At 51.3% G+C, this 14801-nt stretch overlaps 1 protein-coding gene across 5 annotated transcripts in view; it reads right to left on the bottom strand.

Annotated features, from left to right (window-relative positions):
• Nucleotides 1–406: 406 nt before the first annotated feature.
• Nucleotides 407–14801, bottom strand: part of RPH3AL (rabphilin 3A like (without C2 domains)) — a 92252-nt gene continuing 77857 nt past the window's right edge. For all 5 annotated transcript variants that reach the window (XM_054008645.1, XM_054008644.1, XM_054008643.1 and 2 more), the window contains one exon: nucleotides 407–4020. In XM_054008645.1, coding sequence (XP_053864620.1) covers nucleotides 3986–4020 — 35 coding nt within the window. In that variant the 3' untranslated portion in view covers nucleotides 407–3985. The remainder of the gene's footprint in view (nucleotides 4021–14801) is intronic.

Genomic DNA, 14801 nt, shown 5'->3' with positions numbered 1-14801 from the left:
CCAAAATTAGCAACCCTAATTGGCAGCCCATTCGCTTCAGCATGTTAAGTTCCTATAATATGTATGTGAGGATTTTTTTCAACCAGATTAGATCCTGAAGCTTCAATGCATTAAAGTGAACCACGAGGGAAACATTTCAGTTTGGTAGTTCATGGACAGCATTTTTCCCACCTCAAAGATGGCAGAACTGACTCCCCTCTATCCTTGACATTGTGGTGAGGGGAGAATTGTAGGAGCTGCATAGTCCTTGACAAGCTGTGCCCTCAAGCCAATGACAGCGCCCAAGCACCATCATCAGAACAATCACAACAACAATTTGCGTGGTGAGTTTAAAACGGAAAAGCAAAACAGATATTAAAAAGCCTTTTGAAACCTTGAAATTAAATGCACCGTGGGACAAAAAACACACATGTGTATATATAGCTTTATTGAATACTGTAGATGTTTCTTGGTGGAGAATATTAAATAGACCCTAATTGCCAGACGAGAGTGAGTGACAAGCTTCACAAGGCCAAGAATGATGACTCTTTGCAGAATGGTAATTACTGCTGCATTATGCTTAGTGCTTTCAACAGAGAAAGAAACGCTCTACAAAAAGGCTAAAAATGTACCTGTGGATCAGCTCCCATTGCCGCATTTAGATATCTAAGAGGTGGGAATATAGAAAACAGAACCTTGAGGTTCAGCACACTTGTTAATTACCTGTGATTCACCAGCCCAGTGGTGGAATTAGCTCCCTGCTGGAGGCAGCCTGAAGATTTGAAGAATATCTGCAACTTGGGAACAGAGAAATTTTGTATTGTTTCAGGAAGGCCAGGCAGTTGGTGCAGCGTCAAAGCTTTATTATTTCCAATTCTAAAATGTTACATAACACAACGAGGGAGGGAAGGGACACACACAACATCCTAGTAAACGGAGACCCATTCACATTCCCTTTCCTGCCCACCCCCCAACTAAAAATGCAGGCATCTGTTACTGGTTATAATGAAGATAAAGACCTGGTTGAAGACATGTAAACACATATTAGGGTGAAGTACACCTTTAAGGGATGAAAAATCTCTTTCGTAAAAAGTATTAGCAGAGTTGCGCATGTCTGCATACCGCATTTGCATGGGTGGATGTCTACACTTCATGCTGAAGGTGTACATTCCAGTTCAAGGAGCATGCTAAAAATAGAGCATACTCTCAGCTGTGGGATTGTTCCCCTGAGTATGTATCTGGGATCACTGGCGCTGCTGCAGTGATTTTTATTTTTAGCTATTTTTAGCATGCTAGCTTGATGAGAGCTAGTGCAGGTATGTCTCCTTGAGCTGAAATTTGCACTTTCCAGCTCAAAGTGGAAACATATCGATAGTCAACATGGATTGGGCCTGGCTCTTCTCTCACTTGGGGCCTGTATCCTGTATCCACGTCAACAGGTTCCAGATCCGACTCTGAATCAGGGGCAACTCTGCTGAAGTCAACAGAGTTATACAGGTGTGAGCAAGGGGTGAAAAGGGTTTTGGGACAGTATCAGCCCCACATCGATGTTTAAGCAAGAGTGTTTCACAAAACAATGTTAATTGAAGCATTTTCAGGCTTTAAAGCAACCCAACAAAGCAGCGAGGAGTATGTCAGGAGTAAAACATCCCTCCCGTAGTGTTGGCGATTTATATGTGCTGGTGAACGAGAACCAAAGAGCAAAAGTGGCTGTGAAACACAACAAAACTGACTAGGCGGTTTTCATTGTCCAAGCTGAGTGAAGTATAACAATGAAACAAGCAGGGTGGATGGTGATAAGGAAAATTCGATTCTGCCTTACTAACGCAAAGTGGTGGTAAATAAGACACGGAAGGAAACTGGGTTGTAAAAAACTGGGGTAACAGTTTCAAAAATGCCCCTGAAATTTAGATGTTTAAGTCCCATTTTCAGAAGTAACGTAGGCCAGATTTTCAAAGGTATTTAGGCACGTGAAGATGGAGATAGGCGCTTTTGAAAATCCCATTTGGCACCTAGGCATCCATCTACATCTTTAGGTGCCTAAATACCTTTGAAAATCTGGCCCTAAATGTCTTAGTCTCATAACCCAGACCAAAAGTTAAAATGCCCATCCCGTAGCACATCACCCCAGCAGGCAGCACAAAGAGCAACAGCAGGGTGCTTGGTTGGATGCAAAACCACTTGGGGTTGGGAGCCCCAGTACCTGATCTCATTTATCTTTATCCTATAGTCATTTGTAAAATCCAATGCGTGTGTATGTACATTGCAGGGTACTTTCCTATTAAAAACAAATATTCCCCCACCACCCCACCCTCTCATAAAACCCCCAATTTCTGCAGGTCTCAGAAGCAATCCTCAAAAACAAACTGCTATATATATTCTAATAACCCTACAATCAATTAGTGAACCGGGAAGGGGGAGGAGAAATTGTTTAAACAGATCAGCGTGGCTAGTTTACAAAGGGGAAGGTGACTCACTAGTGGCAGTGAATTGCTTTTAAAGTGATCAGTCGTCCCTGGACAGCACTCTTTGGAGTCTCTGGGTCTCTTTGCAGAATATGTGCCTCATGCAAAGCCCTTTGAAGGACTCCCATTGATCTCTGGGCTTTGGCTCAGACCTTAAAATGCTTGATCACTTTATAGGAGTCATGGGCTTGGCCTCTAGGCATCTGCCAGACATTGGGGAAGAGTGTATACCTCAGAGAAGAGGTGGGGATGGCACCAGACCAGCAGCTCTCTCCAGTTTAGATCAGTGCCAAAGACCCAAGTATTAGCGCATAAGAAACTGCAGCCAGACAGATGCATGAGATCTGGGGACAGCAAGGAGAAAACACAGACCTGGCTTCTTCCACCCTCACAAGGGAAAGCAGCCTTCTTTTTAGAACACATGGCTGAGATGGCTGCCCAGTGCCATCAGGGTTCTCCCACTGAAAGGTAAAACACACAGAGTTGGCAGCACAGAGAGAGGCTGCTCACAACACCAACTTCAACACAGCAGAGACCAGAAAGGAGAGGAAACATCCTACTGGAGAAAGATTAAAGGAATCGCACCAGCCATCCTCTTCCACGGCTCCCTCCCTCTCTAAATAAATTACCATCCCCAGCAGGCAGCCATGTTCAAGAAGGGCCCTTCGAAGGGAGGAGGGTGGAGCGCCATCACATCGGCTAACGGGGATCCCTGATTAAAACAATAATAAACCCAGTAATAACTGCGATGAGAATACTCAGGATGGAAACCTGGCCCCACAGAAGTTGGTAGTAAAGTTCTCACTGACTTCAAGTGAGCCAGGATTTCACCCTTGCCGCTTATCGAGGGACGTTCACCCTGTGCAGAGAAGCAGCACAAAGCTATGCGCCACTCACACGCTCTATTTCAAGAGCTTTCCTGACGTGCAGGCCCGTGGGCAGGGTGTGGGTGTGAATCTCACGTAGTGCCGTTCACCTGTGGATCTCAAAGCACTTCACAAAAAACGGGCAGAACTCTTACAAAAATCATTTACAGGCGAGGAATCTCAGGCACAGAGATGCACAACGTGATTTGCTCAAGGTCGCTCAGTGAACCAGGAATACAACACAAGCATCTTGATCCTAGTTCAGTGCTCTCACCACGCTGCACTGCGATGTCCTTACCGAGGTGGGTAAGTGTTGGGCTCTCCATTTTACAGAGGGGGGGAAATGAATCTCAGTGGAAATACTAATACACAGCTGGCTGGCTTCCATGGTGTCACCTGCTCCCTTCCTCACTCAGAAGAGCATCCCTCCAACGCAAACGTTTCCAATTCTTCTGCAGCCAGCAGGAGGCAAAAACAAAAGCGGGACAAACTATGCCGAGCGGACAGCAATGTCTCTTTCCAGCCAACGGCAAATAAATTAAGGTCTGTGTGGAATCACGGCGACTCAGAAGCCACAGAATGCCGGGGTTCGCTCAATCCACGTGGAGAGTACAAGACTGGATGTGTCAGACAAGCGTGCTGGATCCAGGTCAAGCAGTGAGACGTCGGCTCCCATCAGCACCAGGGACTTGGGTGGATGCGTCGTTTGCCTTTGAAATAAATAAAGACAAAGATTTGGTTGGCTGTGGGAGGGAGAGCAGCTTGATATAATTATTTTGTGTTGCTTTCACCTCCTCGGCATCATTTGAAAAGCTCGCTAGGAACAGCGGCGATGAGAATGACTGTGGATCATTACGGGGGGCTGCGTCAGCAGTCAAGCTCCATTAAACTTTATTAAAGGAAGCAGAGCTGAGAGAATAAGGACGGGAGGAGAGAATGGGTGAGAAAGAAAGAAAACGGAAGGGTTGCTCATGGAACAGGAGAACTGGTTGAGCTGCCTTCTTCACTGAACTCCTGGGAGGTGCCGAGCCTCAACTCCCAGGGTTCCAAAAGGAGTTTATGATGTCCAGCACTTTTATAGATTCACAGTGTTTATGGCCAGAAGGCATCATTAGCTCATATAGTCTGATTTTCAGCATATCACAGGTCATTAAATTTTACCCACATACCATTACATTGAGCCATGTGACTTCAGTTGGACTGAAGCATTTCAGTCCTCAGGAGAGTAAGCTATTGTGTGTGCCACAAGAGAAACTGAGGTGCCCTCAAGCCCCTGCGATGGCATGAAATTGATTAGGTGAGATGTACCCAGACGATGCTAGCAGGTGACTCACCTCACACTGCAGAAGAAGTTGAACCCCCTCATCCCCCCACCAAGATCCCTGCCAATCTGATAGGGGAGAGGAGGATTCCTTCCCAGCCCCACAGCTGGTAATCATTTTGACCTTGGGGATGTGAGCGAGAGACATCAGCCTGACATCTAAGAAAGAGGACTTTTTGTACCATCTCACATTGGCCCATGCCAACACTGTCCTATCTCCAGCTGTGGTTGCACCCTGATACATCAGAGGAAAGTGACCCCCACCCCCCACCTCCAGCAGATTACATCTAGCTAATTGTGCATTGGGGAAAAAATCCTTCCTGACCCTTACAGGCAACTGGCTCAAGCCCTGAAGCATGAGCTTTGATTATAGTTACTGTCTTAATCAGTCAATTCGGTTCTCTCTAAGGCGCAGGGAATGAACAGGGGGATTCATACTCCACAACCAGAAGGGACCACTGCAACCACCCAGACCGACCGCTCCCTGCACATACAGGCCATAGACCTTCTCCTAGAAGTTGGATTAAAGAGCTCCGTCTTAAAGACTCCGAGCCACAGGGAGCCCGCCCCCTCCCCTGGTAAGCTGTTCCAATGTTTAATTATCCTCACAGCTAGGAGACTGCATCTTATTTCAAGGTTGAATGCCTCTGACTTCAGCTTCCAGCCATTGAATCTTGTTATGCCTTTGTCAGCAAGGCTGAAAAGCCCCCACTATCAGATCTCTTCTCCATGCGCAAGCACCTACACAGGGTGAGCAAGCCGTCGCTCATCCTTCTCTTCGAGAATCCGAATAAACTGAGCTCCTTACGCCTCACGTTGTACGGCTTGATTTCTAGCCCCCAGATATCTTCGTGGTCCTCACTGAATTTTCTCCAGTATTTCCACCTCCTTCTTGCAGGCCCCAGACTGGGCACAATATTCCAGTAGTGTCCTAAACAACGCTGCGTAAGGAGATCACTTCCTGCCTCTGCTTGATAGTCCCTTTTACACATCCAAGGACCAAATCACCCCTTTTAGCCACAGCACAGCACTGAGAGTGCTTCCCCTGCTGGAGCCTGGAGCCTCTCCCTCCACCCCCCAGCCAGCATGTGGCCCCCCAGCCCCCGAGCACTGCGTGGGAGGTGTGGCCCCCAAAGTGCCCCCTGAGCACAGGGCAGGCAGCACGGCCACAGCGTCCAGGGCCCCCGCAGCGCTGGGCGGCCCCAGCCACTGCAAGTCTCAGCCACAGGCTGGTGGCGGCTCCCCTCGCCCCAGCCGGCTTCCTGGAAGATGAGCAGCCTGCCTGGGCTGGGGCCAAGGGCAAGCAGGAGGGGCCTCAGGGTGGAGTGTGGGTGGGGCCATGCAGGGCTTTTTGGGGAGGCCCAGCCTCCCCCACCCTATGATATGCGCCGCCCATGCATTGGATCCAGTGGAATTTAGCCCTCCTGGAGGGCTGGGGACAAAATGAGAATCACAAGACAAACCCATTGGAGCCCTGCACAGCCCACTCTCTACAGGGGGAACCTCCTTCTGGTGATCAGCAAACCCCAGGGCACCACAGAGCCAGGGCTGGCACAGAACAGCCAGATTCACTGTGGGCCGTGCTTGGACTGGGGCTTTTTTCCTCCCCTTCATTTATAAAATATATCCCACAGCTCAGGGTACATCTGCAGAACCTAACACCCCCCCCCCCCCAACCATCGCTCCCCAGAACTCAGGCCACCTCATCGTCCTCTGGGAAGACAAAGGGCCTAGCACTGGGCCCTAACAGGCAGCACTTGACCGCTCGCAACCTGAGCCAGCTGGCACACAGTGCAGACAAGTCACCCTCAGCGCCAAGTTGTGGGCCAACCAGGGTTCACTCAGGGCTAGGAACAGAGGAAATGCCAGCTTGGGTCGGACCAATATAAGGTCCCAATAGCCCAGCAGCCTGTCTCTGACTGCAGCCTGCACCAGATGAACTGTGTAGTAGGCAGTTTTAGAAGGAAGTCATCCCTGGGGGAAAGTTATCCCAAGCCCATGGAGCTAGGTGATGCTGAACATCAGCAGCCGTGGGCAGCATGGGGCCAGCTAGCCTGATTGTTAAACCACAGTTATAGTCCATAGAGAAAAGGAGCCCCAAGACTCCACAACCTACTGCGCCAGTACCCGTGGGGCTCCCATCGCCCTGGCCTCTAAGCACAGACCACACCCAGCCCCAGCTGACACTAGAGGCCAGATTTCCAGATTGGCTGAAAAGCACCTGCAGCTCCCAGAGGGATTGTGGGGGCTCAGTGGTTCTCAGGATCAGACTCCATTACTGCCCACTGTCCCAGTGACCTTGACTGGAACGGCAAATCACAGAGAGACAGACAGACAGACCCTGCTAGCCAGAACCGAAGCCCTACAATAAAGGGCGGCAGGGCAAGATGCAGCTCCACATCCTGCTGGAAACAGAGGGCAGTTGCCCTTCCTCTCCTGGGCTTGGGGGAGCAGCGCTACCTTGCAGCCGCCCCTCCTCTTTAGCTTGCGCTTCCCAGGGCCAGCAGCTGGTGCACTAAGGAAGTCCGTGCGTTTGCTGGTGTAATGCATTCCCACTGGCTGGCTGTGAATCGCCGGGCTCCCTTAAGCAGCAGAGCACGGCAGAACTGCCTCTGGCTAATCGAGTGGGGTGCTCTCTCTGTGAAGCTTTGGCAGCATGCACCGCCTCGCTGAAGCGTCTGCCGTGGCTGTCACAGGAGGACTGCTGGTGGAGCCAGTTGCTTGCTCAGCCTCCCGCTGGCTAAACAAACCTGTTGGAACAAATTGCTTCAAGAGGCACTTGCAGCAGCAAAAGCCCACTGATTTAGGCAGCTCTGCGAGAGCCTTTGGGAACGGCAGCAGGGCCCACCCAGCAGGCACCAGGCGGCCTAAGGTCCAAGGCCACTTCCTGCTGGGCTAGCGTCCAGCTCACAATCCCAGCCGTACCTTTGCTGCTGCTCCCAGCCGAGAGATCGAGGACTGGATGGACCACCGAGACAGAACTCCTCCTTTCTCCCCTACACGCGGTTCTTCCCGAGCGATGGGGTGGCAAAGAACGCTTGCCTTACGCGCCCATCCCGTCCTCGTTCCGTTAACAGCAGCCTCCACAGATGCCAGTGCAGCACCTTCCCATCTGCACCGTGCTCACTCCACAGAGTGGAGAGAAATACAGGTAACGGACACACTTTTCAAGAGCCGCTTGTAAGTTCTGGGGTGCCCAACTGGAGATGCCTCACAGGAGCCTGGTTTTCACAAAGTGCTGAGCACCCACTCTCTGAAGTCCAGGCCTCTATATGGCATCTCAAATTGGATGTCCCAAAACTGTGGCGTCCAAATTCACTAGTTGCTTCTGAAGATTTAGACCCGTATTTAGAGATCTAGGCACAGATTCTCAAAGCTGCAGAGGGGATCTGGACACCCAGTAATTTTACTGGGAATTGGGCAGTCAAATGATGTGCCTTTGAAAAGGTCAGCCACAAATGTTACAAATACACTGGAAGTTCATGGCCTTTTTCACCAGTCCCTTGTCTTCCCCTACAACCAGACCCTTGGCCATGCTCCCTTTCCAACCCTCTCCCCTCCCCCTTCCCAGAGCCGGAGTGGGAGAGCTACAGATTGTCAGGGTAAAATTGCTTTGGAATCATCACAGGAACTCTTCAACAAGATAGCGACCTGGGATTTGTTCTTAGGATGCGAAAGGCATCTGAGAGTTGCACTTTGGTACAGAATTAGAGAAGAGGCGAGAATGAGATCTGCATTAAAAATAAAAAAAGAACAACACTTGAGCTACTGCTATGAGACACAAATTGGTACCATTAGAGTGTTATGGAGACTTTCAGAAAAGCGATAGATAAATTCCGCCACTGGGATCTTATTCTGCAACAAGGTGCAGATGGTTAAATGAACTGGGATCTTTCCCCCTTGCACGCCCCATCTCTCTCTGAACTCTAGTCACACCCAGGAGCCCTGCAGTATAAGGGGCAGAGCGGGGCATGGAGAAGATTGTGGATAGTTACAAAGAATTTTGCACGAATGCTTCACTATGATACACTGTGTCTGGCAGTTAGGAACCCATCCACGCCAGCCCTTCCTAGAGAAATTAAGAAGAAATGGTCTTTAATAAGAGTTATTAATTATATTTGTATCACAGTAGGGCCTAGAGGCCCCGTTCTGTTAGGTACTGCCAGACACACAGCAAGAACGTACAGTCTAAACAGACAAAGCATGGGAGGGGAAAGAGAGGCAGAGATCTATCTAGCTGAGGTACTCATCTGGCCCCACTGGTGTGGCACCTGAGTGCCTCACAACACCCCTGTGAGCCAGGGCAGGGCTGTTCTCCTGCTTGAACAGATGGGAACCAAAGCACAGGGAGACAGAGTGACTTACACTCTGGGTATGTCTACACTACGAAATTAGTTCGAATTTATAGAAGCCGGTTTTATTGAAATCGGTTGTATACAGCCGATTGTGTATGTCCACACAATAAAATGCTCTAGGTGCTCTAGTCGGCAGACCACGTCCACAGTACGAGGCTAGCGTCGACTTCCGGAGCATTGCACTATGGGTAGCTATCCCACAGCTATCCCACAGTTCCCGCAGTCTCCGCCGCCCCTTGGAATTCTGGGTTGAGATCCCAATGCCCGGATGATGCAAAACAGTGTCGCGGGCGGTTCTGGGTACATGTCGTCAGGCCCCTCCCTCCCCCGTCACAGCAACGGCAGACAATAGATTCGCGCCTTTTTATCTGGGTTACCTGGGTTACCTGTGCAGACAACATGGAGCCCGCTCAGCACAGCTGAGCTCACCGTCACCATATATCCTCTTGGTGCCGGCAGACGTGGGACTGCATTGCTACACAGCAGCAGCTGCTAACTGCCTTTTGGCGGTAGACGGTGCAGTAGACTGGTAGCCTTCATCGGCGATCTGGGTGCTGGCAGCCGTGGGGCTTGCCTTTTGGCAGTAAATGGTGTATTATGACTGTTAGCCGGCCTATTACAAGTCGGGTCATCGCACATTAGCAGAGTCTTCCCTGAGCAGCAGCTCGTGCAATAGGCCTGAAGACCATCGTCATACACCGCCCCGTATTTGCTGCCAAGCACCCAGAAAGATGCCGAGGGCTATCAGTCACGCTGCACCGTCGTCTTAAGATGTAAAAAATAGATTTTCTCTGTATTCATTTGCTTCCCCCTCCCTCCGTCAAATCAACGGCCTGCTAAACCCAGGGTTTTCAGTTTAATCTTTGGGGGGGACCAGTCTGTGACAGTTGTTTGTGTCTCTCCCTGATGCACAGCCACCGTTCTTTATTTTAATTCCCTGTGCCTGTACGCCATGTCGTCACTCGGCCCCCCTCCCTCCTTCCCCTAGGCCGTCAGATACTACGTTTGCGCCACAGCTCGAGCCGCGAAGCGGTTCACGCCTTTTCTTTGAATTCTGGGTTGAGATCCCAATGCCCGGATGATGCAAAACAGTGTCGCGGGCGGTTCTGGGTACATGTCGTCAGGCCCCTCCCTCCCCCGTCACAGCAACGGCAGACAATAGATTCGCGCCTTTTTACCTGGGTTATCTGTGCAGACAACATGGAGCCCGCTCAGCACAGCTGAGCTCACCGTCACCATATGTCCTCTGGGTGCCGGCAGACGTGGGACTGCATTGCTACACAGCAGCAGCTGCTAACTGCCTTTTGGCAGTAGACGGTGTAGCATGAGTGATAGCCGTGGGGCTGGCAGCCGTAGGGCTGCATTGCACCAGCCCCTTCCAGGCGATGGTATATTATGACTGGTACCCGTCGTCGTCGTACTGGAGTGGCTGTCAATCATGGCCACCTGGGCAGACATGCTACTGTCTCGATGATGACGGTTACCAGTCATAATGTACTATTTTCTGCCAATTGCCCAATATTGTCTGCTAAGCACCCAGAAGAGGCCGAGGGCGATGCTGGCGGACGTGGGGCTGGCAGACATGGGGCTGCATTGCTACACAGCAGCAGCCCCTTGCCTTTTGGCAGATGATGGTATATTATGATTGGTACCCATCATCATCGTACTGGTATGGCTGTCACTCATGCTGCAGCGTCGGCTGCCACCTTAAGATGTAAAAAATAGATTTATTCTGTGTTCATTTGCTTCCCCTTCCTCCGTGAAATCAACGGCCTGCTAAGCCCAGGGTTTCCAGTTTAATCTTTGGGGGGACCATTCTGTGTGACAGTTGTTTGTGTTTCTCCCTGTTCCTGTACCTGTACGCCATGTCGTCACTTGGCCCTCCCTCCCTCCCTCCCTCCCGCCCTCCTTCTCCTGGTCCATCAGATACTACTTTCGCGCCTTTTTTCTGACCAGGCGCCATAGCTAGCACTGGGATCATGGAGCCCGCTCAGATCACCGCGGCAATTATGAGCACTATGAACACCACGCGCATTGTCCTGGAGTATATGCAGAGCCAGAACATGCCAAGGCGAAACCCGGACCAGGCGAGGAGGCGATTGCAGCACGGCGACGAGAGTGATGAGGAAATTGACATGGCCATAGACCTCTCACAAGGCACAGGCCCCAGCAATGTGGAAATCATGGTGTCACTGGGGCAGGTTGATACCGTGGAACGCCGATTCTGGGCCCGGGAAACAAGCACAGACTGGTGGGATCGCATCGTGCTGCAGGTATGGGACGATTCCCAGTGGCTGCGAAACTTTCGCATGCGTAAGGCCACTTTCATGGAACTTTGTGACTTGCTTTCCCCTGCCCTGAAGCGCCAGAATACCAAGATGAGAGCAGCCCTCACAGTTGAGAAGCGAGTGGCGATAGCCCTGTGGAAGCTTGCAACGCCAGACAGCTACTGGTCAGTCGGGAATCAATTTGGAGTGGGCAAATCTACGGTGGGGGCTGCTGTGATCCAATTTGCCAGGGCAATGAAAGACCTGGTGATAGCAAGGGTAGTGACTCTGGGCAACGTGCAGTCAATAGTGGATGGTTTTGCTGAAATGGGATTCCCAAACTGTGGCGGGGCCATAGACGGAACCCATATCCCTATCTTGTCACCGGAGCACCAAGCCACCGACTACGTAAACCGCAAGGGGTACTTTTCAATGCTGCTGCAAGCCCTGGTGGATCACAAGGGACGTTTCACCAACATCAACGTGGGATGGCCGGGAAAGGTACATGATGCTCGCGTCTTCAGGAACTCTGCTCTGTTTCGAAAGCTGGAGGAAGGGACTTTCTTCCCGGACCAGAAAGTGACCATTGGGGATGTTGAAATGCCTATCGTGATCCTTGGGGACCCAGCCTACCCCTTAATGCCATGGCTCATGAAGCCGTACACAGGCAGCCTGGACAGGAGTCAGGACCTGTTCAACTACAGGCTGAGCAAGTGCCGAATGGTGGTGGAATGTGCATTTGGACGTTTAAAAGCGCGCTGGCGCAGCTTACTGACTCGCTCAGACCTCAGCGAAAAGAATATCCCTATTGTTATTGCTGCTTGCTGTGCGCTCCACAATATCTGTGAGAGTAAGGGGGAGACCTTTATGGCGGGGTGGGAGGTTGAGGCAACTCGCCTGGCCGCTGATTACGCGCAGCCAGACACCAGGGCGGTTAGAGGAGCACAGCAGGGCGCGGTGCGCATCAGAGAAGCTTTGAAAACGAGTTTTGTGACTGGCCAGGCTACTGTGTGAAACTTCTGTTTGTTTCTCCTTGATGAACCCTCCAACCCCCCCCCCCGACCCGGTTCACTCTACTTCCCTGTAAACCAACCACCCCACCCCACCCTCCCCTCCCCCTTGCAGAGGCAATAAAGTCATTGTTTTTTCACATTCATGCATTCTTTATTAGTTCCTTACAGAGGTAGGGGGATAATTGCCAAGGTAGCCTGGGATGGGTGGGGGAGGAGGGATGGAAAAGGACACACTGCATTTTAAAACTTTAACTCTTATTGAAGGCCAGCCTTCTGATGCTTTGGCGATCATCTGGGGTGGAGTGACTGGGTGGACGGAGGCCCCCCCACCGTGTTCTTGGGCGTCTGGGTGAGGAGGCTATGGAACTTGGGGAGGAGGGCTGTTGGTTACACAGGGGCTGTAGCGGCGGTCTCTGCTCCTGCTGCCTTTCCTGCAACTCAACCATACGCTCGAGCATATCACTTTGATGCTCCAGCAGACGGAGCATTGCCTCTTGCCGTCTGTCTGCAAGCTGACGCCACCTATCGTCTTCAGCCCGCCACTTGCTCTGTTCTTCCCGCGATTCAGCCCGCCACCTCTCCTCTCGTTCATATTGGGCTTTTCTCATCTCCGTCATTGACTGCCTCCACGCATTCTGCTGTGCTCTATCAGCCTGGGCGGACATCTGCAGCTCCGTGAACATCTCGTCCCTCGTCTTACGTTTTCTCTTTCTAATGTTCACGAGCCTCTGCGAAGGAGAAACATTTGCAGCTGGTGGAGGAGAAGGGAGAGGTGGTTAAAAAAGACACATTTTAGGGAACAATGGGTACACTCTTTCATTACAAGGTCGCATATTTCGGCTTGCAGGCAGCCATCGTAGGCCACAGTGTTTTGGCTTTTTTAACCTTCTTAACATGCGGGAAAGGTTGCAAACAGCAGCGCATTTCCCATATCAAGGATGAATTGGGTTGTCCATTTAAAATGGGGTTTCAATGTAAAAGGAGGGGGCTGCGGTTTCCCGGTTAACATGCGGCACAAACACAAGTAAACCACCCCCCCCCACACACACACACACGATTCTCTGGGATGATCACTTCACCCCTCCCCCCCACCGCGTGGTTAACAGCGGGGAACATTTCTGGTCAGAAGAGCAGGAACGGGCGCCTCTGAATGTCCCCCTTAATAAAATCACCCCATTTCAACCAGGAGAGCTTTCTGGAGATGTCCCTGGAGGATTTCCGCTCCATCCCCATACACGTTAACAGACTTGCTTGCTTTTTTTTTGTAATGTTTACAAATATTTACAAAGTTACACTCACCAGAGGTCTCCTGTGTGCCCTGAGGGTCTTGGGTGAGTTCGGGGGTTACTGGTTCCAGGTCCAGGGTCACAAACATATCCTGGCTGTTGGGGAAACCGGTTTCTCCGCTTCCTTGCTGCTGTGAGCTACCTACAGTACCTCCATCGTCATCTTCCTCGTTCCCCGAACCGTCTTCCCTGTGTGTTTCTCCAGTGAGAGAGTCATAGCACACGGTTGGGGTAGTGGTGGCTGCACCCCCTAGGATCGCATGCAGCTCCGCGTAGTAGCGGCAAGTTTGCGGCTCTGCCCCGGACCTTCCGTTTGCTTCTCTGGCTTTGTGGTAGGCTTGCCTTAGCTCCTTAATTTTCACGCGGCACTGCTGTGTGTCCCTGTTATGGCCTCGGTCCTTCATGGCCTTGGAGATCTTTTCTAATACTTTTCCATTTCTTTTACTGCTACGGAGTTCAGCTATCACTGCTTCATCTCCCCATATGGCGAGCAGATCTCGTACCTCCCGTTCGGTCCATGCTGGAGCTCTTTTGCGATCCTGGGAGGACTCCATGACGGTTACCTGTGCTGATGAGCTCTGCGTGGTCACCTGTGCTCTCCACGCTGGGCAAACAGGAAATGAAATTCAAACCTTCGCGGGTCTTTTCCTGTCTACCTGGTCAGTGCATCTGAGTTGAGAGCGCTGTCCAGAGCGGTCACAATGAAGCACTGTGGGATAGCTCCCGGAGGCCAATAACATCGAATTCCGTCCACACTACCCCAATTCCGACCCGCAAAGGCCGGTTTTATCGCTAATCCCCTCGTCGGAGGTGGTGTAAAGAAACCGGTTTAAAGGGCCCTTTAATTCGAAAGAAAGGGCCTCGTTGTGTGGACGTGTCCAGGCTTAATTCGGTTTAACGCTGCTAAAGTCGACCTAAACCCGTAGTGTAGACCAGTTTGTGGCAGAGCTCCACAGGGCAGGCAGAGCTGGGAATAAGGTCTCCTGACTGCCAGGCCAGTGCCCTGCTCATTGGACCTCCCTGAGTGTCTGAAGTAGCACGCTCACTGCTTCACACTGCAGGGGATTCTTTAAGGGCCGCTGCATTGGTGCCGCTCTCCGTTTCTCTTTGTTACAGGTACCAGTGGGTCTCTTACACGTACCCCGGGGGGTTCGCAGAGGTCTTCCACGGGTAAGTCAACTCATCTAGATCAGTGTTTCTCAACTTGCAGGTCGCGACTCCCGGGGGGTGTTGCAGGATGGGTTTGCGG

Source organism: Malaclemys terrapin, chromosome 18 (assembly GCF_027887155.1).
Source record: "Malaclemys terrapin pileata isolate rMalTer1 chromosome 18, rMalTer1.hap1, whole genome shotgun sequence".
Classification (NCBI taxonomy): Eukaryota; Metazoa; Chordata; order Testudines; family Emydidae; genus Malaclemys; species Malaclemys terrapin.
Note: the sequence above shows the minus strand (reverse complement) of the source record. Positions and strands in the feature narration are given on the sequence as shown.